General features: G+C 52.0%; 1 protein-coding gene across 4 annotated transcripts in view; it reads left to right on the plus strand.

The window, feature by feature from the left end:
• Window positions 1–27259, plus strand: part of PAX5 (paired box 5) — a 141809-nt gene that overhangs the window by 37615 nt on the left and 76935 nt on the right. For all 4 annotated transcript variants that reach the window (XM_054186726.1, XM_054186723.1, XM_054186725.1 and 1 more), the window contains one exon: window positions 13724–13899. In XM_054186726.1, the coding sequence (XP_054042701.1) occupies window positions 13724–13899 (176 nt within the window). The remainder of the gene's footprint in view (window positions 1–13723; window positions 13900–27259) is intronic.

The raw sequence follows: 27259 nt of genomic DNA on the forward strand, positions 1-27259 counted from the left end.
AGGACTTGTGCTCCAGACCCCTCACCAGCTCCATTGCCCTTCTCTGGACACGCTCCAGCGCCTCAATGTCTTTTTTTGTGTTGAGGGGCCCAAAACTGGACACAGCCCTCGAGGTGGGGCCTCACCAGTGCCCAGTACAGGGGGACGGTCACTGCCCCAGTCCTGCTGGCCACACTGTTCCTGATAGAGGCGAGGATGCTGTTGGCCTTCTTGGCCACCTGGGCACACTGTGGCTCATATTCAGCCGCTGTCGACCAACACCCCCAGGTCCCTTTCTGCCGGGCAGCTCTGCCCCAGCCTGTGGCGTTCATGGGGTTGGTGTGACCCAAGAGCGGGACCTGGCACTTGACCTTGGTGAACCTCATACCAATACATATATATCTAAAAATATATCTATCTATATATATAAATATATAAAAGAGAGTGTGTGTGTAGATACATATATATATAAAAGAAATACATCTATACCTATATACCTAAAAATATATAAATTATTTTTTCCCCCTGGAGGAGTTATCCCGTTACATGGGAGGGGAACAATGATTGTAGGAAGACTGGCACGGACCGGAGCGAGGGCGTTCTCAGCGGGTGGCGACGTGGGGCTGTTCCCAGCGTGTTTGCCTCAAGTGAGGCTGCAGGAACAGTCTTTCCCGCTCGAGAGGTCGTTGGCAGAATTCCTGTGACGCAGCCCAAAAAGTGACGCGCTCAGCCTCCCTCTGAATGAAAGCACGGTCTGAAATAGTAGAAATTTGTGGAGGGAGATTCTCCCGTACTTGCTTAGTGAGGGCATCCGTGTGATAAGCACAGTGTCAAGGGAGTTGTACTGTAGATTGCTGAGTTTACTGCAGGATAAATAATTAATGTTTAGATGACACTAATTAATTACAGTAATTAGCAAAGGGCTACACTGTTTTTCCTTAAAAGTAAAATCTTGGCCGATTGATTTTGTTCTGTGTCCAGTGCGTCAGAACGTTCGAGGCAGAACCGTAAGACACAAACATATTCAGGGAGATGTTGTTTTCTTTGGGTCACCGACTGCCTGTTTGTCCTCTTCTGTTCTGCAGTTTTAAAAAAAACAGGAGTGCGGAAGCAAGAATACATTTAGAAAGCTGAAATAGTGATAATAAAAACAAACATGACGTTTCACTGCCTCTGCAATTAAACCACCCAGTGTGACACTCTCGCACGTGCTGCGAGCTCCTCTCCCCGGGCAGGGGGACGGGACCTCCCTGGGCTGGGCTCGGCTCCATGTGCGAGCCGGGGAGAGCGGGACCCTCTGCCTGCCTGCGACCAGCGGGGACCCACGGCACCGCGACCTGCAAAAGGCACCCGTGAAAGGCTCCCCCTCTGCCTGGCAGAGGCTGCTGGCTGCTCGCCGTGTGCTCTCTCCTCCTTCTCCTCTCCTCCTCATTCTCTTCCTTTTCCTCTTTCTCCTTCTCCTTCTCCTTCTCCTTCTCCTTCTCCTTCTCCTTCTCCTTCTCCTTCTCCTTCTCCTTCTCCTTCTCCTCCTTCTCCCTCTCCTTCTCGTTTTTGTCCTCCTTCTCTTCTTCCTCCTCCTCTTCGTCCTCCTCCTCCTCCTCTTTGTCTTCCTCCTTCTCCTCCTCCTCCTCTTTGCCTTCATTCTTTTCTTTCTCTTCCTTCTCTTCTTCCTCCTCCTGCTTTTCCTCCTCCTCCATGGTGTGAAATCAGGTGAGGGTCAGAAATGGTAGTGTCTGACTTTCCTGTTTGAGACCTGTCCCCCTTGGATGGACGTGGTGTCGCAGGAGCAAGGGCGGGTGCTGAGGGCTGCCAAAGTCAGCACGTTGTCGCCTCCCCCCATGTCTGCGTGCATGTGTGTGCATGCGTGTGCTCGCCTGTCGGCACCATGGTGAGACCCGTGGGTGCTGGTGTGCGGGATCCTGCTCGGCACACCCCGTTCATTCACGGCATCTCCCAAATCCAGGTGTGGGAGCCACGGCGGCAGTGTCGGCAGCGTTGTGACTCCCTTCTGGAGGGGGATACTGGGGCTGGGGGACGCCAAGGGCTTCCCCACGCAGGGGGGTTGCAGCCAGGAGGACCTCCCAGAGGTGCTGTTTCCCCGGGCACCGCTGGGCGACCCCCCTGGCTGTGGGAGCCACCGGACCACAGGGCGCAGGACATGGTTTGCTGCCTGCGGCGGTGGGTGGCCTCGGGGGAACTGCTCGGAGGCGCAGATCGGGCATGGTCTCACCACCCACGCACTGCACGCCCGTCTCTGGCTAACGGCAGCAGCTGCCTTGGTGGGATCCAGAAACCCCCTTGGCACCTCTCCTTCAGGAGCCGATTTATGGACCTTCTCCATCGTCCCCTTCTCTGCTTGGAGGAGGACAGAGCGTGGGGAAGCGCCGTACTCCGCTGCTGTTGCCGAGCCGAGGTGATGGATGCTGGGCAGGCAGCAGTGAGGGCAGCGTGCCCGGCAGCACCTGCGTCCCGCCGTGGTGACGGGTGCGGTTTTAGCTGAAAAGGCGCGTTGGACCCCGGCCCGGGGACGCCTGCGGCTCGTGGCTGGTGCGGGAGAGTGCAGCCGCCTTCGGGCAGAGAGAAAGTGCAGCTGAAGGGAGATGGATGTGCAGATGCAGCTCCTGGGTGTACAAAGAAAACAGAACAATTTTTGAGGCGTAAAAACCTACATTACACAGCGTGGAGGACTTTTAAAAGTTAATTTTGCCCAACTAATGCATGTGGATAAAATATACCATTAAACTTGCACTTTGTATAACTTGTAAAAATCTACAGGTGCATAGAATCATAGAATTCATGTAGGTTGGAAGGGACCTTTAAGGCATATTGTATTTTATAACAGTGTTTTACTCCTGTGTTTTGCATTATGCGTGTAAGCCATTCCGCTGAACTCGGTCAAGACATTTCTTTGCTTCGTTGTAAGTGGGCACATTTGCAGATTTGAGACCACAATTCTGGATTTTGTAAAATGAGGCTTTGTTTAATTTATGCACGAGAAGAGCCTGCAGGTGTTAACAACTTTCTCTGAGTGCCATTTGCGGACAAGTGGATGGCGAGTCCATCTTTGGAGTCCCCAACATCAGGAGGACACAGAGCTGTTGGAGCAGGGCCAGAGGAGGCCCCGGAGATGCTGGGAGGGCTGGAGCCCCTCTGCTGGGAGGACAGGCTGAGAGAGCTGGGGGGGTTCAGCCTGGAGAAGAGAAGGCTCCGCGGAGACCTTCCAGCCCCTTCCAGTCCCTAAAGGGGCTCCAGGAAAGCTGGGGAAGGACTCTGGAGCAGGGAGGGGAGCCATGGGACGAGGGGGAATGGTTTTACACTGAAAGAAGGGAGATTTAGGTGAGATCTGGGGAAGAAATTCTTTGGTGTGAGGGCGGTGAGCCCCTGGCCCAGGCTGCCCAGAGAAGCTGTGGCTGCCCCATCCCTGGAGGGGTTCAAGGCCAGGTTGGACGGGGCTTGGAGCAACCTGGGCTGGTGGGAGGTGTCCCTGCCCAGGGCAGGGGGTGCCACTGGGTGGGCTTTAAGGTCCCAACCCAAAACACTCTATGATTCTATGATAACAACTGGCCAGGGTTATTGTACCGAACGATCACCCCTCTTTGCACAGACCCTGTCGGTCTGCGTTTGCATGTCCTACCACTGCCTTTTCCTTTGGCCTTCAGATTTCAGTCTCACAGTATTTTTCAAGCTGTAAATCCTCTCCCCTTCGGTCACAACCAGAGGCCAGTTTGCCATTTCCAAAAACATGCAGAGCACAATTTCATCTTCAGCCTGCTTTGGTCCATGTCACCCAAGCACACCTAGAAACGATTTTTTGAAAGAAATGATGAAAGGATGTGTTGTAGCATGGTGTGGAAGTAGGTATAAACTATGTTAAAATAGCTTCAAGGAGCTTATAACAGCCATTTGAAGATGCACTTTGGAGCTGTGAGTACATGAAATAAAGTGCACGTCTCCACAGCTTGCTGCTGAACACGGCTTACAAAAACGGATTAGGAAAAGAATCAGTTTCTTGCAATCATTTGTTAGTAAACTTGTCATGATTTACTTTATATATGTAGTTACCGTGCTTATATCTCCCCTGAAGTATTACAGAAGTCATAGAAAGGTAATATAAAGTTATATCTCCCCTTAAGTGTTACAGAAGCCACAGAGAGGTAAGCCCACCCCGGCGCTGTGGCTGCCCGGGGCTGGCCCAGGCACCTGGCGTCCCCCGAGGCGCCGGGAGCTGCGGGGTCCCAGGTGTCCCCTGTGTGCGAGGGGGCCGGGGGCACCGGCTGCCCTGCGCAGCCTCTTCCTTCTGACCTCCGTCTCTGCGCTTCCGAATTCCCTGCCGAGCGGGAGGGAGTTAGCACCGACAACATTTTTCCTGCTTTTTGAACATAAAACCGCGTCAGAAGAGCAATGGCGAAACCCACAGAACCCACTTCATTCCCTCGGGCCACGTCCTCGGCTGAGCCCTGCCCCGCAGTGGGGCTGGTGGCCGTGGCCGTGGCCATGGCTCCCCGAGGGCGCTGCGGGGAGGCTGATGGTTTGGGACAGTCAAGATGACCACCCGTGCTGTCTCCTGTGCTGAGACCCCTACCAGGGTGGGCACCTCTGTGCAGCGAGCTTGGTGAGCTTGGTGAGCTTGGTAAGCTTGGTGAGCTTGGTGAGCTTTGCCGCTGCCCCGGCGCATGGCAGGGGATGGTCTGGAGAGCCCCAGGGCGCCCACCTCCCTCCACAGCCCTCACCGGAGCGCCGGCAGCAGAGCAAGCCCAGGCCTGCCCCAGGGTGCTCTGACCCGGCGGGAGGCCTCCAGCCCACCGGCACCGTCAGTGACGGGGCTGCGTCCTGCACCTGCAGAGCTTGCGGTGTGAGCAAAGCACCTGGGGAGGAATAACCCCCCGTCCAGGACAGGCTGGGGCTGGCCTGCTGGAGAGCAGCTCTGCAGAGAGGGACCCGGGAGTCCTGGTGGACAACAGCATGACCATGAGGCAGCAATGTGCCCTTGTGGCCAAGAAGGCCAATGGTCTCCTGGCGTGCATTGGCAAGAGCGTGGCCAGCAGGTGGGGGGAGCTCATGCGCCCTCTCTGCTCTGCCCTGGTGGGGCCACATCTCCGCCCCACAGACAGAGCCCTCGCAGGTGCACAAGTGACCTGGCCCCACTCCGTGGCACTATTTGCACAAGTGTTCGTTCAGGTCCATAGGCTGTCCCCTTCGCGTTAGGGCTGCCAAGGTGCAAGGTCTCACCATGCCTTCGTTGATCGCTCCAGAGGGAACGGTAGGATGCAGGAGACTGCAGGGCTTTCCTAGCAGAAACTAGGAGATTTATAATAAAATTCCTGTGGGGCTGCTGCAGGATTAAAATCACTGTGGGAGGAGATGAGCCGTAACCTCATGGGAAATCTCTTCTGTTAAATAAAGCTCCCTTGTTGGGTGATGCCCGTAATCAGCCGTGGAGCCGTGCCCCGGCTGTGCAGCCGTGCTGCGGGGAGGCACCTCCTGCACTACAGGCACGGCTCTGGCTCGTACATCTTGTGGGCATACCGAGTGGCTCCAGCTCATGCATCAGGGTGGACCTCCAGCTGTCCTGGAGAGCAGAGACAAATGTTCTCACGGTGGAGAGGAGCTCCATCACTTCTCTGTGAAAGACCAGAGGGGGCTGGTTGATGATAAAAGTGCTAATCGCCGCGCTGCTGAGTGTTTTAGGAAGAGCAGCACTGACAGGCCCACGGCGCAGCTCCAATATTTCCATCTTCCTTTTCCCATTCCCCGCAGCCGGTGCAAACGCAGCGCTGTGTGCAGGCACCGGGCAGCCACCTGCCAGACATGCCCCGCAGGGTGGCACGGCATGGTGGGTTCACCACAGGGAGCCAGGAAGATGCAGCCTGGTTTGCAAGAGTGCGCAGGGCGTGAAGACACCCTGTCAAGAGGTGATGACACAAAACTGGGAGGAGTGACTGACACACCAGAAGGCTGTGCCACCATTCAGCAAGACCTGGACAGGCCAGAGAGCTGGGCGGAGAGGAACCTCATGGAGTTCAACAAGGGCAAGTGCAGGGTGCTGCACCTGGGGAAGAATAACCCCCCGCACCAGGACAGGTTGGTGCTCACCTGCTCTGCAGAGAGGGACCCAGGAGTCCTGGTGGACAACAAGTTGACCTTGAGCCAGCAATGTTCCCCATTTGGCCAAGAAAGCCAGTGATCTCCTGGGGGGCATTGAGAAGACCGTGGCCAGCAGGTGGAGGAAGGTCATCCTCCCCCTCTGCTCTGCCCTGGTGGGGCCACATCTGGAGTACTGTGTCCAGTTCTGGGCTCCCCAGTTCAAGAAGGACGGGGGACTGCTGGAGAGGGTCCAGCGGAGGCTACGAGGATCGTCAGGGGACTGGAGCACCTCTCTGGTGAGGAAAGGCTGAGAGCCCTGGGGCTGTTTAGCCTGGCGAAGACTGAGAGGAAGTCTCATCAATGCTCAGCAAGAGCTAAAGGGCGGGTGGCAAGAGGATGGGGTCAGACGAGGTGGTGGAGTCACCATCCCTGAATGTGTTTAAGAGTCGTTTAGATGTGGTGTTAAGGGATATGGTGTAAGGGTGAACTTTGTAGAGTGGAGTTGATGGTTGGACTTGATGATCCCAAGGGTCTTTTCCAACCTAAATGATTCTATGATTCTGTGATTCTTCTCCCGGGGACAGGACAAGGGGCAACGGGCACAAACTGGAACACGGGAAATCCCATCTCAACGTGAGGGAAAACTCCTTTCCTGTGAGGGTGGCAGAGCCCTGGCACAGGCTGCCCAGAGAGGTGTGGAGCCTCCTGCTCTGGAGATACTCCAAACCTGCCTGGAGATGCCATCCTGTGCCACCTGCTCTGGGTGACCCTGCTCTGGCAGGGGTTGGACTGGGTGATCTCCAGAGGCCCCTGCCAACCCTGGCCAGTCTGGGATTCTGGGATTCTGAGAAGAGCCAGGATCCCCCCTTGCTGCTGGCTGGGGTGAGCGCAGCTGGGACCATGGTGGTGGTGGTCCTGTGCAGGCTGCACAGCCTGTGCAGGAGCAAAGGGTGGGATGGAGGGGAGGCGGGGGGCAGGCGGGGCGTACCCTGAACGTGCATCCGAATGGCGGGTGGGAAATGGCTGGAGACCCCCTGCTGCCCAGCACTAGGTGGGTGCAGGCAGATGCTGGGGGCAGGGTCGGTCGGGGCTGCCCCCGGGGCCGTGTGGCACCAACGGCCGGTGTGTGCAGCTGTGCCGTGCCGCGGGATGCAGCCCCGGTGTGCCACAAAACCGGTGTTCTCCCTCCTTGCCCAAGTGACAGCATGGGGTGGAGGCGGCCGGCGCTCACCAGAGGGCAGGGGGGCTCGGGCTGCTTGGGCTCCTCGTGTCCTCACACCCATCCCGACTGCGAAATCAGTAAAATAGTCCTAAAAACACAACACGAAGGCGGGAGTGTTCAGCAGCCCCCGCGGCCCGGGTTTTTCCGAGCCCGGAGGCAGGACAATGCGCTGCGTCCGCAGATGCTGGTCGCTGTGTCTCCAGGAGGAGCAGAGCTGGTCCAAGTATATCTAACAGGTCAAGCCTTGAAATGAAGAAGCAATAAGCCACTGAAATGGTACTATCACCGAAACATGATTGATCAATTGAATTCTATCAGAGACAGTGGGCAGTGAGATTAACTCAGGCCTGATGGGTTCAATGAGTTAAAGCATGATGTTCATTTCAGCTTCATTTCACCAGTCTTTGCTTGTGAAATTGGTCAATCAATAGAGGTTGAAGATCATATATATATATATTGGTGACCATCTTATAGGGAATATAATCTAGCGTAGTCAGCTCCTGACTCCGGCTGCCTTCAGTGGGTAATGGAGACAGAGCAGAGACTCTATCAGTGCCATCGAAATGGCCTGATATCTTCTCCAAATGAAAAGTATTTTTGGATCTCTGATGATTTATCTTTTTTTTCCCCTCTTTCTCACTTTGATCTACGGCAAAACCCATACCCATCTTCGTGAAATGTAGTGATTTCTCTTGAAAATATTTGCGCGATGATCAGCTTTATACGCTTCAAAATATAAAGCTTCTTTTTAGTGATACTGTCCTTTGAAAAAATAAATAGCAGTGCTTAGAAAGCTCAAATAGTGTAAATGCAAAGATCTCTTGCTGTGTATGTGGTTCTGAAAGTAACGCCTTACCGGGAAGAGCTGCCAAATGCACACAATCCCGAGAAGGTGGCATGAAAATTCAGTTTACGTTTTAGACAAAGCCTTCCAAATGGTAATTAAAACAAAGTCTTTATCTTCTCTGGGCTAATTTACAGGCATGCTACAAGGAAACAAATCACCTTTTTGCCTCCTGGTAATATTTCATTTGCTTCGTAATGTTTTAAATGTGGTGAATAACATCCTTCCTAATTAGCCTGCATTTCCCTATAAGGTGGAGTAATTAGGTATGATACCAGGTAATGAAGTTGGACAGTACAAATTAGAGACAGAAACCATGTCCTTTATGAATATGGGCTGTTCATGGTACTAGCTATTTACTTCCTTCATTAACCCTGTAAAACCGCGCTGTTGAAAAAAAAGAAAACAACCTGAAGACCTGAAACCAGAAGATCCTCTTTTCCGTCAGAAAAGCAGCGCATCAGACAGATGTACCACGGACGTGTGCACTTCATGGTACATCATTATTATTAATTACACTGGCAGTATTATTCCAGTAGGATTTGCGGGTGGCACGCGTTTCTCAGCCTCCGTCACCCGGCTGAGGTCCTTGACTGGAGCCGCGCTCGCTCAGACCAGGGCAGGGTCTGTCCCTGAATAAAAAAAGACAAGGTGGGCTTGATCGTTTTCTTTAGTTCAGTGGTTTTTATTGGTACTTCTGTATTCTGACTTTTTTTTAGATGATAAGCTTTAGGACTTTTAAACATGCCCTGGTGTTTTGTGAAGAAAGGGTTGAGGGTCGTTTGCTGGCCTTATTTTGGCCCATAGTCTTGGAAATGTGTAAGCAAAACACTATTTTAAATCAAATGAGTTACATGATGAGTATCAATAAAAATTTGTTTTAGGCGTCTTTGGCAATTTCAAATGTTCTCCTGCTGCTTCAGAAAACACATTATGGACAATGTCCTGGTTTCATCTGGGATAGAGTTAATTTTCTTCCTAGTCGCTGCTGTGTTTTGGATTTAGTATGAGCATAATGTTGATAACACACATTGTTTTAGTTGTTGCTAAGTAATGTTGACGTTAGTCAAGGACTTCTTCAGCATCCCATGGAAGCTGAGAGGGAGCACAGACAGGGTGAGCTGGCCCAAGGGATATTCCATTCCATAGGCGTCGTGCTCGGTATATAAATGGGGGTTGGCTGGGGGCAGGATCACTGCTCGGGTGGGCTGGGCAACCGATCATCGGGTGGTGAGACCAACTTGTGTTGTATCACGTTATTTTGTAAGTTCTTTTATTATTATTATTATTGTTTTCCTCTTCTGTTACTGATCTTTTAAATTGTTTTTATCTCAACCCATGATTCCCCTCCCCTTTTCTCCCTCTTCTCCCTACCTTCCTGGGGGGGCCGGGAAGCAGAGAGCGTCTGTGTGGTCCTAGTTGCTGGCTGGGGTTAAACCACAACGGACAAGTATTTAGCTGTAAAAAAAGTACGTTAAAAAAAATTAAATCACAATTTCTCAATCTGTTTAAACTGATCTTGCTGTTTGCCTAGGTCCCCAGAAAATAACTTGCTTTTAATCAATGAAGATGTAGTGTTTCTGGATGATAGCCGCACCGTTTAGACAGCCTTTGGTCATCAAGACCGTGCATGGTGTTTCTTCTCAGAGGTGGATCTGTTGTGTGCCTGAATCTTCCTAGACTGCCCAGACTCTGGTTAGCCATAGAAAATCTTCGCTGGTGTGTGACATTAACATTATGTTAGCCTTCAGCTGACGAAGCCAGGCTGGTTTCTTTGGAAGTGTGCCCAGCTTTTGTTTTGAAACCATGGGTCATTTTTCTGGGTAAGGCGCAAACAGGGTTCCTGCAGTTCAGAGTGAGGAACAATAGCTTTTCCCCGCGCCTAGCAAGTGCCCACCGGTGAATGGGGAACCAAGGAGGGGGTGTCCCTGGGACATTGCCCCATTCCAAGGTGTACCCAACTCGGCAAGTCACAGAATCATAAATGGTTTGGGTGGGAAGGGACCTTAAAGGCCACCCAGTGGCACCCCCTGCTCTGGGCAGGGACACCTCCCACCAGCCCAGGTTGCTCCAAGCCCCGTCCGACCTGGCCTTGAACCCCTCCAGGGATGGGGCAGCAACAGCTTCTCTGGGCAGCCTGGGCCAGGGGCTCACCACCCTCAGAGTGAAAAATTTCTTCCCAGGTCCCCACTGCAGGAGAAGCCGAGCTGTGCCCAGATCAGTAGGGACGGTGCTTCTGGCCTCGTGCCGGGAGGGAGGTGCGCTGTGTCCGAGGTGGTTCAGAAAGTTGTGGTCTGACGGCACCACCTTGTCCCATCTGTGAGAGCTGCTGGAGATAAGGGATGCAATGTTTGCCCGAGAAGAATGTCCTCTTTTGCATTAAGAGGAGTATTATATTTGTGCTCTTCATTAGCATTTCTGGAAAGATGCCATTGGACTGGGAACTAATTGTTTTGCAGAGTAGGTAGGTACACACGTAGTGCTACTGTCAACAAAACATAACCCTCCTAGGTGGATGCATTGATTATATGAAGAATGTTTTTACCACTCCCTGGAGCATATTTATAACCCAAAGTGTTTCAAACCTGCCAACAGTATTTTAATTATCGAAGATATTCTAGAGTATTCAAACAATGCATAATGCTAATGGTAATTATCTCACATTTATATAATGTCTAACAGCCAAACGCATCCCAAAGACCTTCACGAACTTTCAGGTGTCATGTGCAGCGTGTAGAAAGTCCTGTACTCGTGCAGTGAAACGCAGGACTGACTTACCTGCAGTTAGTCCGAGTTCAGGGAGCACGGTGCAAAAGAACGAGTTACTGCTTCGTTCATGGGATGCAGAGAGGGAGTGATAACAGGGGCGAGTGATGTTTGGGGGGTTCCCAGTCTCCTCTCACCAACGTGCTGGGTGCTCTGGGCAGTGACGGCCACCCCGGTGGTCCCAGCTCGTCCCCATTCCTGCTGGGTCCCTCCCCGGCAGCGAACCCTGCGGGCACTGACCCCCATCTCAGCGCGGCGCGGACGGCTGAGGGATGGCCCTCCCCGATGGCTGCTCCGGCCGCGCTTCCACCACCCCACCAAATCCGTGTCTTCAGTTTCAAACCCCTCCAGAGCCCCACCTCTGCCCCCGTGGGATTTCGTGTGCTGCCACACTGCCCAGCGCCCTGTGGGATGGCACCTGGCCCGCTCGCTCCCTCCCGGCTCCCTCCGGCACCGTCTTTGCCCGCGGGTTTCCCTTGTGGGGGGAGATCTCCTCCTCTGCCTGACGTTTCTTGGGGGCCTTTCGGGGTGGTCCCCTGCTGGATCGGCATCGGGAGCCTGGCCCGGCCGAGGCTGCTGCGCCAGCCTTCGCCTTCTGCTGGCTCCTCTTCTCTGGCGTATTCACCCCAAAAAAACCCTGAGCTCTCCTCCCTAATACGAGTTCTGCTGGCGGAACGTGGGTCAGCTGCTCTGTATTTAAATGCGATGGGGTCTCATTATACACCTGATCTCCGGGTGTATAAACAATGTGCAAACGGCACTGGCATCGCCAGGAACATTTTCCAGGTCATACCACGTCTTGGATCATTTCACTCCCTTTCATCACCCCCTTTAGACCAAAACTGCATAAAGCTTTAACTTTGATGCCAAATTGTGAATAACATTAGTTTAACCTGAAATTTAAAGCCAGAGTTTCCGTGCTCCAGAGACAGGGTCTCCCCGGCCTTTTGCTACCATGCAGCTAGCAACCAGAATTTTAATTTTATAATCCATGGTTGACTAAACCCAGCACTAGGTCTATTAGATAATATTTGATCTAGAATAGTAAAAAAAAAAGAAAAAAAAAAAAGATTTAAAGATACACTGCTCTCTTATGTCCCTTTGTATTTTTTCACAGCTCTGTGCATGTGCTTAGGGTTTCTATTCAGAGGACAGGTTCAGGGTTTTTTTCCTGTGTGGTATAAACTGACGTTTGCACTTCACAAAAGCCAACATTGACTACTCTTGATTTAAGTTGCATGACTTTGTCTAAACAGGTAAATATAAAGCTGTTGTTGCCTAAATTGCTGAAAACTAAAATTTAGAAGGAAGTTCCCAGCACTAATTGTTACGATCAAATGCGTGTTCAGCGTAAGCAGCTTGTTATGGAGTGACCTGGGTGGAAGGAGTCCTTCTGTGTGTCGGCCCCTTGGTTTGAGAGATCTGTCTGACAGCAGCCTGGGTTTCTGGATACACGGCATTTCTGCAAAATCCAGCTGTGCTGGAGGATGATCTCAAATCAATAGTCCTTTGTGAAAAATCTTGTCTGCCGGGCATCACCCATGTTAGTGATGGTCAGCACGTGTCTGGGGACAAAACTGACGTCTGCAGCAGCAGGGTGTCCTTGCACGGACCCCTCTGGTCCTTGCCCTGAAAAAACTTGATGCAGAATCTACCACAGAAGGTCCGAGTGATGTTATTCCTCTGCAGACTATTTGGGTAGTAAGCCACTGCAACGCTCATGAAAATCTTGTTGTTAAGGATGCATTTGAATTCTGCTCCTCAAAACTACCTCGGCAGCGAGACTCTATTTTTAAAACGTTTCCTCACTCTGTCTAGTGCGGTGTTGCCATCTGGAGAAGAAATCTGATATTTACTGTTGTTCTTGGAGTTCCACCTCCTGGAGTCCTGGGAATACTGCAGACCTCAGCTTTCAGTGCGTAAAAGATACATTTCTTGCACTGACAGGTGAAGGAAAAGTAGGAAACCACTGTGAATCTGCAAAAAGCAAATGGAAACAAACCCCTCTATTGCAAGAGTCTTTTCGAACTGACAATCTAAACATTTTTCAAACTCGTCTCATGGCTTTTCAGCCATGGGTGGTCACTTATGACTTCTGATAAAATTCTCTGCCAAAGTCAGGAGAGGGAAAAAGCCCATGCCTTGGAGCCCGGGCTTTCATCACGCCAATAGGCTTAAGAAACACGAAGTGAAGCTGCAGTGCCAGGAGGGTGCCTGGGATCGGGCCCCTCTGAGGCTGCTGCAGGGGTAACTCAGTGCCAGGGATGTCCTGCTGCAGTGTGACACGGGCAGTGCCGGCGTTTCAGAGGTGCCTGGCCAGCGGGAGGTGGTGCTTCCAAAGCACAGAGCTCGGCACAGATGGGGCTGAGCCAGAGCTGCGGGTTCCGCAGGGAGCAGGTGAAGCGTTCGGGCTGAGATGGGGCAAAGCGGAACTGCCAGAGCTGACCCAAGTGGGCTCTGACTGCAGCTTCAGGTGGTGTCCTTATCCTCCCATGTCTTCCTGCATCCAGACCATGAACCAGACACGTTCGTAGATGGTGATGTAAAAGTGATGCAAGCAAAGATATGACCGTTGTCCTTTTGTCCTGCCTTTAAATTATGTGTGAAATCATCAATGGTAAATTGTGTTGAGGGTTGGCGGTGGTGGAAGACTGGTCAGAGCGTCTTCTGGCAATGTGTGTCTTGCTTGTAACCTCCTCTCAAAGAGTCCTCATGGTGTCACCAAACTGGTACCCACATCTATTTAGGGGATAAAATGAGGCGCTCCTCTGTAGGTCTCATCATTGCAATGACTGCTTATTCTCTGTCTTCTTTCTCCTCTTTGAAAGGTATTCAGGAATCTCCAGTACCAAATGGCCATTCTCTCCCGGGCAGAGATTTTCTTCGGAAACAGATGCGAGGAGACCTTTTCACTCAGCAGCAGCTAGAAGTGTTGGATCGAGTCTTCGAGAGGCAACATTATTCTGACATTTTCACAACAACTGAGCCCATCAAACCAGAACAGGTACTATTACAAACGTTCGGTGTTTTCCAGATGTGCTTTCCGCTGGCAGAGGTCTGTTTGGTGGACATCACCAAACACTTTTCAGAGTCACGGTAGAAAAACATGGAGAAAAGGTGTCACATCAAGCCCTACAGACAAGTGCATGTTAGGCATAAAGGACTTGAGGATTGAAAAATGAAAGGAAACACTTGCTGTGTAAACATTAGCAAGTGTTTGGGTATGAAATTGCACCTGATCTGGGCCAGTTACATCAAATGAGTCCTTAAAGAGCATCACAGCTTCTGATGCTTTTGTTAGATCTCAGGCAGGCTATGCAGGTAACAAGGAGAAGACTTGCAAAACTCAATGCCTAATTTTGCTTCATAGTTAGCATGATTGTGCACACAAATTAGATTTTTGTATCCAGAAAGGGCTTATTAGGCATGTAATTGGCCATTTGCTGAGAGAAACACCCAATTAGTGTGTGAAGGTAAATTAGTTGCACCTACAGATTAGCCGTGTGTTTGAGAAGGACTTGGCAGTAATTTTTTGGGAAAGTTCCATTTTTGCAGGCATGATACAGAAGCACATGCGAAAGCCGATGGGCTCTGTCTCTCTGTGTTTTCTTCTTCTTGGGTGGCAGCCTTTAATTTAGCTGCTGAGAGGGAGGTGGAAACGCATGCATTGCTGTCAGCACCAATAGTAGCTTGCTACTTAACGATGTGTCTGGCCATTAATCTTCAACGTTCTTAATGTTAGACCTGCTTTTTAGCAAGGTGGATGAACGCTCAAACTGCAGACAGACGCTGATTTCCCTTGGAGGAATCTATACATTTGAGGGCCACTGGAGATTATCTCATGGCAGCCTACTACCATCGTGGCTTTAGTTAAGGAATATGTATTGGTATAAATTTTTTGAAAAATTACTTAGTTAGGCTGAAAGTCATATGGTAGAGTAGAAATTCCTCACGCCTTTCAGCTCACATCTGTCATTTGTTATTTCATTCCTAGAGCAATTTGTTTTTCACCAGCTTTTGCTGGTTTTGTGGTTTCCCTGGTTTGTATTTGCCGAGGAACTCTGCGGATCTGACCTCAAGCTGGAAAAAGATGGGGAAGATGCTGAGGTCAATTTGATTTTTTTTAAAAAACTCGTGAGGAAAGCCAAAGCAGCAGTGTCTCTGGAAGGTGAAATGGCCTTCACGTACCACTAGATGGTGGTTATCCCATCTGAACACGGGTGATACTGGGCAGGACAGGCACCGTGCCCGCTCCTACAGCCAGCCTTTCCAGTGTTGGTCACTTAGACATTGTGTGGTGTTAAATCTGCCCCTCTAGCGTCTATATGCCAAAAAAGTCATTACAAAGAGAGTGGTGATGGAAGAGGATTCTTTCTTTGTGTCTGTGTTCTGAAGTGTCTGAGCCATGTCGCTGTAGCTCAAGGGAGACAGTGCAGCAGTGAACGTTTATCCAGAGAGAAACTTTTGCTGGTTTAATAGAAAGAATGGGAAAAATGAATGAGGATGTAGCTGAAGTATTACCCTGATTGTCAAATATGGGCCATTCAGCTGTTGGTGGAGAAAGGATCTGCCTGGGTCCACATGAGCAGCTGTCGCTTGAATGGCTGTGCTGCCAGGGAGTTAAGACTGGAGATATGTCCCTGTTAATCTAGTTAACAGGGTACTCTCTGCATGCCCTGGGAAGTCACACAGATGCTGAGAAATGTGATATTGTGATGTGCAAAAGTGCTTAGCAGAAGCACCTTGCCTAGGCGTTCTAAAGTTTAATTACAAATGGAGTTCGTAGCTGTTTGCTTCCATACATGTTGGAGCATTGTCGTTTGCTTTGGGAAGGCTGGGCCATGGTGAAGTGCTCGTGGTTCTTTGGGGTTGGCTTCTGCTTTTTGGTGGCATGTGATGTGTAACCCTCAATAGGAACGCGTGTGATATGTACGATCAGCTCTGGTTCACAAGGATGTGGCATGACTGAAGCAGTCGTGTTTTACCTCTTGGGCGAGTCAAGCAAAGCTGTCATGATACTTAACCAAAGCAGAGAAGCTGTCTGGATCAATTAGTAAGGCCAAAGAAATCAATGAGAAAGAGAATACTGAGAACATTAGTGATGTGACTTGGAAAACCAGAGCTGTCCCTGCGAAAGATTGCTGTAGTAAACCAACACCTGGCTCCGGCGCCCGGCTGTGCAGAGCGACGCTGAGCCCAGGAGCCGTGCACCGGGCAGCGGTGGATGTCTGGAGTCCGTAGCTATTGCTGTAGAGGAAAATGAGGAAAAGATGCTATAGAGACAAGATGTGGGGAGAAGCCTAGTAGGAGCCGTCGACCCACTGCTTGTCTATTTTACTAGAAACTTGGTCTGGTAGCAGCCAGCTGAATATCACTAATTTTACTTTGGCACAAAAACTTGTTGAGGTCCTTGCACTGTTCACCTGAGGAGGGCTCCAGGTATTTTAGTGGAAGGTTTGCTATTTTCTAGACAAGGAAGTTCCTTTTCCTCCCTCTTTTGCAGCACCTCTCCAAGTCTTCCTCCTTAAATGTGTGCTGGGAACAGTCCCGTGGCCACGCTGAGTTGTGGCACAGCAAAGCGTTGGCAGCCGCAGTGGCTGAAGTCTGGCTCCTGCTGACCAAAGTCCTCCTGATCCATTTTCTGGACAAAATTTGCCTGTTGGAAGGTGTACATCACCCCTCACGTAGGTGGGTGTGTAGATGGGCTGTGTGGGAGGGCTTGCTCACTGCTCCCGAACCTTTTACTTTGAGTTCTTCCAGTCTGTTTCCTTTACTTTTCCATGTTTAATGTTTCCCTCAGTCCGCCTGTATATAATGGAGACTCACGAGTTACTTCTCACCTCAAAATACCTTGTTCCCCTGACAAGCATCATCTGAGTTTTCACGTCTGCTGTAAGCTGTGCCTTCTATAGAGAGACCCACAGGGAATGAGTACTTGTCTTTGGGGAAGGGCTCAGACAACGCCAAGAGAGAAGGCAACTGCTGGACAATGACAGGAAAATAAAATAAAATAGCAGGCAGTCTTTTGTTCAGAAACGGTGCCCGTGGCATGCTCTGGGTGAGGCAGGGATCCCACTGTGTGTTTGTATAATTAAAGACTGTCAGACCGCGCGCACTGAGGGGCAGAAGTAAGGAATCTCATATTATGCGCCTCGTTTTGCCACCTAATGCCGGGTGCTGCGGCCGTGCGTGCGTAGGTGTCTCTGCGGCACAGGTACATGGTGCCGACAGATACAGAGAGTAAGAAATTCTTTGCTGTGAGGGTGGTGAGCCCCTGGCCCAGGTTGCCCAGAGCAGCTGTGGCTGCCCCATCCCTGGAGGGGTTCAAGGCCAGGTTGGACGGGGCTTGGAGCAACCTGGTCTGGTGGGAGGTGTCCCTGCCCAGGGCAGGGGGTGCCACTGGATGGGCTTTAGGGTCCCTCCGAACCCAAACCATTCCGTAATTCCATGACTCCCCTCACATCTGTGTGTTACGGGGAGTCGCCAAGGCATAAAGTGCTCTAGAAGCACCCTGGCCCCCACAGAACCTGCTATAAACATGAATCCATGTGTAAAATTAATGCCTTTCCCTCATGTTTGTGGCCTTTTGTGCTCATTTTTTGCAAACAGCCTATGATCGATTTGCATTGGCTGCAAATGTTCGTGGAAAACTGATTTCACGTATTTCTAGGCCCGGAATTTGAAATGCATATAGTGGGGTGTTTGCAGCACCTCCATTGCGCTGCCATTCTGCTCGTGGCTGCTGGCCACCATCGGCCAGGACAAAGTCCAGGGCTGGAACGTTGGGTAGCCCTCAGGTCCCAGAGAGGGAGACCCACGGCAGCGTCTGCCTCCCGGGCTGGCAGCAGCTTGGTTCTCCTCTCGGCGCCTCTCTGTGTGTGGGGACAGCTCTGCTGCTCCCCGCTGTCGGCTCCCCGGTGCAGTCCCACCGCTGCGGGCACCCAGACCTCCCTGGGAGCAAAGCTGTACTGACGCAATGAGTGGCTTTTCCTGCCCGCCCTGGACTTCTCCTGTACAGCCACCTCCATGGCGGACCACGGTACTCCCACCTGGCCCCTGTCACTGGCAAAACCCACCGTGTCCTTCTGGTGCACAGAGCTGCTACAGCAAGTGGTGTGGTTTTCCAGTGCCTGGTCCTTTAGGAGCAGCCGGCTGGGGGAACTGGAGGTGCCCATGAGGCCCATCATCCTCTGATGGCTTCCCACCATTCCAGCCAGAAGGATGGAGGAGCTCGCGTGAACCATTGACTCGGATGCGTTCTCCAGTTAAAGCATGGGCAGGAGATGTTCCTGGGGATCAACCAAGACCTGCCGGGGCCAGGGGAGGCTGGACGGGTGCAGGGGGCAAGCCTGGTGCTCACGGACTGGTGTGCTTTTGGTGGCCATGGGAGCAAGAGGAATGCCTCTGCAGGGGAAAACCGTGGGGTGAAGGATACACAGCAGGATCCACTTGACAGGAAAGGCAGTGCATTAATCTCTTCAGAATAAAGAAGAGAATTATCAATGCTGGATTTCTGTCCACGACAGAAATGGATTCTCTTGTATTTTCAGCTTCACACATGGGTCCAATCGAATACTCATTGAAGCCAAGAGGAATATTTCTATTGACTTCAATAGACTTTAGATCAGGGCCATAATGAGGCATAACACGATGTGACCAGATTCAACACTATGTAGGTCACCGACTTAGAAGGAACTGCGTGCAGCTAATAGCGGATAATTCCCAGGCCTTTGCTGATGCTTTCCCATTGCTTGTAGCTAGAACTAAACTGAATGTCTGTTCTTGTATTTATTTCTGGATAAAATGTAGATATTCTGGTCTTAGGTAGAAACCAGGCAGTGCAGATAAGTCTGGATCTCGAGATAAGGACAGACAGATGAAATCTGGATAACTAATGAACCTGAAAAAATTACTAATAAATTGAAAAAAAATGGAAAAAATATCATAGAATCATAGAACAGTTAGGGGTAGAAGGGACCTTTAAAGGTCGTCTAGTCCAAACTCCTGCAATGAGGGGATTTTTGCACAGCGTTAAAACCCCTCTGTTTCAGAGACAGTGGTGATAAAGAAGTTCTCTGAACTGACTAAGGGAGGGGCACAAGTCCTTTTGTAAATCTTCAGATTTTACTTTTATCTTCTTGGAAAGATGAAAATTTGTTTTTCACTGTATGGAGCTGTGATGGATGGTGTGTCCACAGGAACGCAGCTCCTGAGGGTGTGGAGATGTACGGTCCTCCTTACTGTTGGGGTTTGATCTTCGGGAGTAAGAGGGAAAAGTCAGAAACGTGTCAGATAAAAGAAAGGTCAAGAAAAAGTCAGTTAAAGCCAGAAAGGGTGACTCATTTTTCTATTTGTGTGAATAATATGTTTTTTCCTGGGGGACGCTCCCTTTGGGTGGAGACTGGCTGCTGAGGATCTTCTTAAAGTACCCTGAGACTTGCGATGAGAAGTGCAGAGCTAGTATTTGCTTGTGTCATCGCAAAACTTTGTGTTGTCTGGTAACAGTGAAAATTATGCCACTAACTCATGGCTATATTTGAACATCCAGAGTAAAATTTTTTTCTTGATGTGCCACCTGCAGAAGAGATTTCAGCATGTAGGTGTGAGCTGTTGCCCATGGCTTGAGTGGCAGGGTGGGGTAAATGAAGAGCAAGGAAAACAAGACAAGAACACGCGGCTCGGCAAATGGACACAAATGCTAAAATTGAGATTAAAAAGACAGAGGAAAAGGAGAAGCGGAGTTCGGCATCGCTCTGCCGGCTCTGATGACACCTCCTCGTGTGCTGGCGGGTCGGGAAGGCGAGACTCGGTGTGCTCGGCACCGTGCACGGCAGCGGAGTGTCCCCTCAGCCCCGTGGGGGTGGCAGCGGGTGGACATGGCCATCGGGGTGCGCAGGGCCTGGTACGAGTTTGTGGGTGTTGCATTACCCCCGTGATGTTCCGTTTCCCCCCCAGCCAGCAGCCGGTCCCTGTCCTGCACCAGCGGAACTTGTCCGGAGTCGGCAGCTGGATGGGCTGGGCTGGTGGCGGTGCTGGTGCTGGTGGTGGCGGGGGCAGTGGCGGGTGCTGCCTGCTCGCCCCCGTTTTGCCGTCAGCGTCAGCCCCTCTGCCTGTGGAGACGGGCTGCGGGCGGCGCGGGGAGCGCGGGTGGCTCCGCGCTTCCCACATCTGCGGCTCTCCCAGCTGGAGCCGCCTCCGGCCCAGCCCGTGGCTTTATTGGTGGGAGGGGAAAGAAAACAACTCTAAAATCCAGCCTAGGAGAGCACATCAGGAGAGGAAAAACCTTCCCATATTTACTCTCAGTAGACTATTAAACAACACCAGGCTATTAATTTGGCTTTTGAGTCTTCACTAAAGCCCATAAAAGCGCACAGTTGTCAAATGGAGTTCATTTTAATTTCCTTTCAATCACAGTAAATTATTCAGGTGATAAATCAGCTGGGGCAGCCTCCTGGCTGTAATAGAAACCCTAATTCCTGGCTAATTATCCAGCCCGTTGCTGCCAGCAGATCAATACCCCTACCGAATGGAAAGGGCGCGGGGTCTGGGCCGGGGGACGGCAGCTGGGAGCAGGGTGGGCGCCCGTGACCGCTGCGGGGGGTCAGGCAGCGCGGAGCCCCCTGCATCCCCCGCTGTCCGCAGGGGACGCGTCCCCTCCCGGGGCAGGGCAGACGTGGCTCGGGGGGGCACAGGGCGCCACGTCCCCGCATGCGGATGGAGGAGATGGAGCACACTGGGGCTGGAGCGGGGGTTCGGCACTCCCCGCCCTAGGGGGGCCCTGCTGTGCTCTCGCCACTCGGTGGGCTGCGGTGCTGGCCCTTTGACGCGGTTCTTCCGCTGATTCCCCGGGTGCGGGGCACGCGCAGGACGGGCCGTGTCGGGGTGCTCGGGCGGTGCGGGAGCGGGAGGCTGCCTCCCGGGCCGCTGAGATGCCCGTGCTGCTGGTGCTGCCCATCTCTGCCGGCCGGCAGGACAGTGTCCTTTGAGGGACTCAGAGGCTGCTCAGAAGGAGATCTCAGCCTGGTAATATTGTTTCGTGCTGAGTAGTATCTTTAAATAACAGCAAAATTTAAAGGGGCTGAGAAAAGACTGCAGAGGACCATTGCTCCGCTGTAACACAGGGCGCTTCACTGGGACGGAGCAGCAGCTCTCTGGAGACGACAGTGGCACTTGCCCCAGTCTCCCTGCGTAAGGTTCAAGGGCTGCTCCGTGCTCAAAGCTCTTCAAGCCCTGAGATGATGCTGCTGACCACGGCCTCTGGTTCACAGGCAGCCATCAGCTCCCGGCCAAATAACAGGGTTCTGCAGAGGTGCCAGGTAGAGCTCCTCCGTCTGCCGGGGTCTCGCGGGTGCTCCGGGGGGCTCGGAGCTCTGCACGGCCCCTGGCTTTGGAGGGTGAGCCTCCGGGATCCCCGTTCCTGTTCACCATCACCAGCATTGTCGCTTATTCACATGACGGTGGCGCTGGGAGCAGCACGGGGCTGGGCGTTGTGCGCTGGCTGTCCCCGAAGGTCTCGCTGTCTGGATGGGGAAGACAAGTGGTGGCTGGGGAGAGGAAAGCAGTTTCCCTGCAGTGCAGATCCAGAGGGAGCAGCCGAATGCCGTGACGGTGCCACAGAGAGGCTGAAGTCTCTTCTCTGAGCCCTCCATCCTTCCGTCGCGCTGCTGGGGACAGAGCGGGGCACCGACTTTTCCTTTGGCTCTGCTCTGTTGTAGGGTCAAGAAAGAGAAGAGAACCCTGCCAGGGTACTTATTCCTGCTGAAAATCAGCTTCTACGCGTAGAAAGCCTTTTTTATTTTAGATTAGCAGTAGGAAGCACGACTCCTTGGGCCAGCACCTCCCATTCCCGTCCTTGCCGCTCTGCCCTCCCTTACAAGCGTTTTTTGTATGTGCGTGAGCTTCTGAAGGCTGCACAGCATTCCCTGCGCGTGCAGTCTTGTTGTGACATGTCGTGTTGGGTGGTGACAGTCACTGCGGACCGTGTGGTGTGACACCTGGTATTTTGTGTGACGGGGGGCTGCGGTGGTGGGGAGTTTTCTGGGGAAGCAACGTGACAGGAGCTGCGTATCCTGCTTGCATCGCTCTGCATCAGCATCATCTTTGCCGCGAGCACCCTGCAGCTTGCGTGGGCACCTGGGGGTGTTGTGTGGTCTGGGGCTGGGATGGAAACATCTGGTCTTTGACTGAGCAAAAGAGGTGGGAAGACACCCAGGTGGGGTGACCCAAGGGATGCCCGCTCCCCGGTCCAGGGAGAGAGCGGGGGGTGCCTGGCGACCCACCTGAGCTTGATGCCCTTTCCCACGGGAGCAGCTGGTAACGGCTTCTCCTGCTTGGTCTGGAAGTGGTGGGCAGCCTGGAATTTCTCCTGCAAACTTTTCCAGAAGGTGATAGGGAGAGTTTCCAGGGGTCTGTGGTGCCCAGTGTGCAATTCCCGTCAGTGCCGCTGCCGGGGGATGGAGCCGGGGTTTCACCGCACCGACCCTGCTGTGCTGGCAAAGCGTGGAGGTGCTCGTCGTGTCAGGAAACCCACAGGCTGCTTCTTGTCCCCCTGGGTCAGTCTGTCTCAGCCCAGCTGCCGTGAGTCAGAGCCTGAAGAAACGGACCAAAAAGCAAACGAAAAAGAGCCGCTGGGCCATCCTGGCTTCTTCCCTCTCCTCACAGCAACGTGTGGCCAAATCGCTGCCATAGAACCAGGCTGGGGGAGAGCAGCAGTGCGCACGTCTTGGGGATTTCGGGGTGTGTTTGAAAGACTGGAGGTCTCCCAGTGCCTGGTACTTCACTGGAGATGCCCCAGCGATGGCCTGGGTTTGTGCCGATGCAGGTGCCGAGTCTGTCACCTTGGGCTTGCTGCGGCTCGTTCCCAGCTCACCTGGCTTTGCCCAGGGACCACGTCTGGCTCCAGCGGGGCAGAGCCTGGGACCTTGTCACCTCCTCCCCTTGCCCCAGCAGGGAGGGGGAATCCCAAAACACCGAGGCAGACAATGCCTTCAGGAATTGCAGTGCATTCCTGCAAAACATCCCCCTTTTTTCCCCCTGGCTGCTCTCAGGTATGACCATATGTGAAAATACAAATTCCTGAGCTGAGGGAACGGCCAGCCTTGCTGTGTCTGGAGCTCCGACATCTCCGTTGTCCCTGTCTCTTGTCTCTTTGCTCTGTATGGATGCAGCATGGGATGTTTTTCCCCCAGGACGGCTCCCCGGGTAGGGCGGGGGCTCATGTGGAGTGGGTGTTGGCGATGTGCGGCACGTGGCCAGTGTGTCCCCGGCTGCTGTCCCTGGCGTCCCAGTAACGCTCCAGTGCTGTGGCAGGTGCCGAGGTCCAGCGCCAGCGAGGACAGACTGTCTCCCCCGTGTCCAGGCGTGGCTGGGGGCTCCCCAGGGACTGAAACGCCACCGAGGGGGAGTGCAGTGTGCGCTTTCCCCCGGGGCTGGGGACGCGGTGCTTGGAAATGGCAGCCTTCGCACCATTGCTGTTGGGTGACGCGGGCAGGGGATGCTTCACCAGTCAACAAGTTTCATCTCGGCACTTCACACCGTCCTTGCACCCGGGGATTAGTGACGACAGTGGAACACAGAGTCCGGCAAAGGCAGCGGGTGATCTCCTCCAGGAGACTCACCACGGCTTCCGTAAGTGTGCTACAGAGGTGGGAAATGTAAGAAAATTTCCCCTTGTGTTACCTTGCCAGGAGTGCCCACATTTCCTTGCAGCTTCGGAACTGGCTTTGACTAATTGTATCTCTTTGTTCATCATGTGTTTTGCGATAAACAGTTATTTTTTTTTAATATAGAGAGATAAATGAGGTCTATCACATCAGCAAGTTTTAAATAAAAGCTCGCATCTTTGTCTTCAGTGGAGTCCTCCTTCCAAGTTCTCATGTCACCAGCAGAGAGATAATGGGAAGTCTGTCATTACAGAAGTCACAGGCAGTAGCCAGTCAAACAGTGGACTCTGCCTGAGAGCTGAGGAGAGCAGTGATTTACTGGCCACCCGTCAGATTTTCAATATCACGTCAAAGCGTAATATATGACTAAGATGAGTGGAATTGTAATTGCTCATGTAGTCTTTGTCCCTTTGAAAAACGACAGGGGAGTCATCCATGCACGTTACAGTATGTATGTATGTGATGCTCCGCTTGCATAGGAAAAGAGTTGCGGAATTGTCCTGAAGCTCGTTTTCACTGTGTAAAAAAGATAACGTTGTTTAATGGCACCAGTTGGCCGAGATTATGTCATAGCAAAATTGACCAACCTCCTTACGTCTGTGTTAGCCCTGCAAGAGGCGGAGAGACTAATCTGTGAGTAAACACACTTGCCCATTGATTTATTTGAAGCCTGGTCTGCTCACATTATACTTGAGGTGAAGGGCTTGCATTTGAAGAATGGAACAAGCCTTCTTAGTCGCCAGTAAATGTCTGGATCTCACAAGCTTTGAATAGTTTCAAATTCAGTTTCCACCCTTTGGTTTGAAAATCAGTGCTGTTTCACACTCATTCTGTAGACTTTCTCTAAATCTGTCCATCATTTTAATCAACAAAGATGAGTTTCTCAAAGTATGCTCCCTACACAGCGGTTGAACACCTAGAGATCTCAATGGGCTAAAGCATCTTGGAAGGAGCCAAACTCTTCATGGCAGTGGGACTACAAGACACATGAGCTGGCACAGGAGAGGCTCTGCAGGGTCCAAGGGGGCACTTCTTCCCCCTGGGGACAGTCAGGAAGGGCAGAGGTTGCCTTCAGAAGTTGTGCAGTCTCCATCCGTGGTGGTTTTCAAGACCCAGCTGGATAAAGCCCTGAGCGACCTGGCCTGGCCCTGTAGCTGGCCCTGCTTTGAGGGACCTCCGGAGGTTCCTTCCAGCCTGGATTATCCTACAACCTTGATGTCCAGAACCTGCTGTTCATTCCAATGGTTATGATGTGACTTCGTATGGTTGCGATGGGCAATGTAAAGAGCGTGGTTGGGGTGGGAGAGCTCAGATCGTGTGGGGTGAGATGGACGAGGCGCCCAGGAGCCTAAGCAACTTGCTCAGTGCAGGTGCTGGGGTTTCAGAAGAATGACGTAGTTTTGCGTTGCCATTTGTTTAGGGATTGAATGAAACAACCTACAGAAGTGGTTGTATGAAGACGAAAAGCAATTGTGGAGACAAGCTGCTTCCAGAAAAAAGGGCTAGTTTCAAAATTCCTCCCTGCTCATGTGAATAATGGCTTCTTGAAAATCTGGTGGCAGCAGAATCTGCTGAAATGAAAAAAATAATTAATTTTGAAAGGACGGAAACTGTTAAATTAGGAGAGCAGCTTAACGCATAGGGGGATGGTTTCAGCCGTGCTCCTCTCACCTTGAAAATATAATTGAATAAGGTCGACCTGGGAGAGGCAGGGGTTTCCTCGGCTCGCTCTCCGTGCTGCAAAGGTCCCCTCCAGGCCAAGACTGACCCAAGGCCAGTCCAGACGAGGCGCAGAAAGAGCTGAACCCGCAGGGCTGAGGGCAGCGGTGCCTTTCTGAAATGGAAGTGGAGCCAGGCAGGAGAACTGTGCTCCTCAAATGCTGTGCTTGGCTAAAAGCGTTTGACCGATTACAGAGACCTGTCTAAATAATTAAAACACGCAATTAAATAATGGATAAAATTAAGGTAGATGAGAAATTGCCATCAGATTACGTGGCTGATGAGCAGTTTTCAAGCATTGCCAAGTAGAGAGGCTCTGCATGAGTGGGAGGTTTTGTTGAAGGCACAGACCCCGTGTCTGTGTTGTTGTTCAGGCAGGTGGCTGCTCTCTGGTTCTGGCGACTGTAGGTAGAGAAAAGTTTGGAAAATGTGACCCCAAATACACTTCTGGCGTAAAAATCGGGGCGTCTGTCGGGGTGCGAGAGACCCTCGGGTCACACCAGCAGTGGGTTCCCTTCTGGGTGCCCGACGCCATTCCCTTGTCGTGACGTTTCATGGCGTGCGCAGCGCCGGGGCACCTCCAGCGCAGCCGACGTTTCAGCTGCAAAATGATGATTATTACAACAGCAGCGTGTCTGGCTGAACCTGTCTTTCCAACAAAGAATGTTTTGATAAAAACTGAAATGTTTCACCGAAAGCTGTCATCTTTGATGATTTTTCCACGTAGGAAGTCCCTTGCTGGAGCCGTTCACGGTGGTGAGGAGGTGCAGAGCCTCCAGCAGGCGGTGGGTGTCACCAGACAGAGTATCTTTGCCTGGAACCTATGGGTAAATGTACCCTATAGGTGTCCTATAGGTACCCTGTAGGTACAACGCTCTTTGGTCAGCCTGTGTCTGTTTTGCTTTGTTTTCTATAGCCCTGTGCAGACAATTTGTGACATTCCTGGGTGTTTTTGCTGACACTATGGAGCCCGTTTCCCTGTCCCTGTGCGGTCGGGATGGAGGGGGGTGTTCAAGGAGAGAACCAGGTGTTGCGGGGTGGGTGACACTCTCCATGAGAGCAGACCCTCCTTCTCCAGCGCCTTGTCCCGAAGCCCCTGGACCTGCTGCTGCTCAGGTTTGGTTGTCAGCGGGTCTCAGATAATTAGCAAAGGGGGAAACAGCTCAAGGTTTACCCCATGAGATTAGTAGGGTAAATCCTTGTGCCCGTTAATCCTTGTTGAATGTCACGGCTCTGCGCCATTCCCGGGATTTCCCCCTGCCCATCGTTCCCCTCCCCACTAAGCATTGCCTGCAGCACCTGGGAAGGGGAAGAAGCGTCTCCCACTGCACAGCCCCCGCGTCCCACCCTGGCACATCTCGTGTGCTGCACAGAACGCTCCGGTTTAGGGATGCGATCCAGGGAGTCGCGTTGCCCTCCGTGCACGGGCTGTTCCCCACCGAGTGCGGTTCCTGCTGCCTCTCTACTCTACCCGCCACCGCTGAGGACTCGTAACCAGAAAATGCTTTGTAAATCTTCCGGAAACAATGCTTGTCCATATATTTCTGTCTTTTCCATAAACATGCTGTAATGAAAGCTGGCTTGCAATATTGTGGCCCTTTGCATCCCAGCGTTGGCTACAGGTGAAGAAATGAAAGAACAACTTCGGAAGATTATGTTTGGTTGTTTTTTTCTTTCTTTCTTTTTTTTTTTTTTAATGTGGTCAGATCTACATTGGGGATTTGGTGGGGAATTCAGGATTGTAGAGAAAGTTGCCACCCCCAGAATGGAAAACAGAAGACTCCAGCCCCCATAGTGTCACCAGGCTCCCAGGGACCCCAACAGGAAAAGTGAAAGTCTTTTGGGAAACGAGGAGTGTGTGTTTGTGTCCAGGTTTGAAAGTGGCCTGAAATTCGGGAGTTGATGGGTTGATATGGGTTTGTTCAGCTTGGACTTGCCACAGAGCCCAGCAGAGTCCATGTCTCTCTCTCTGGGTTTGGCTGC

This window comes from Rissa tridactyla, chromosome Z, assembly GCF_028500815.1.
Source record: "Rissa tridactyla isolate bRisTri1 chromosome Z, bRisTri1.patW.cur.20221130, whole genome shotgun sequence".
Classification (NCBI taxonomy): Eukaryota; Metazoa; Chordata; class Aves; order Charadriiformes; family Laridae; genus Rissa; species Rissa tridactyla.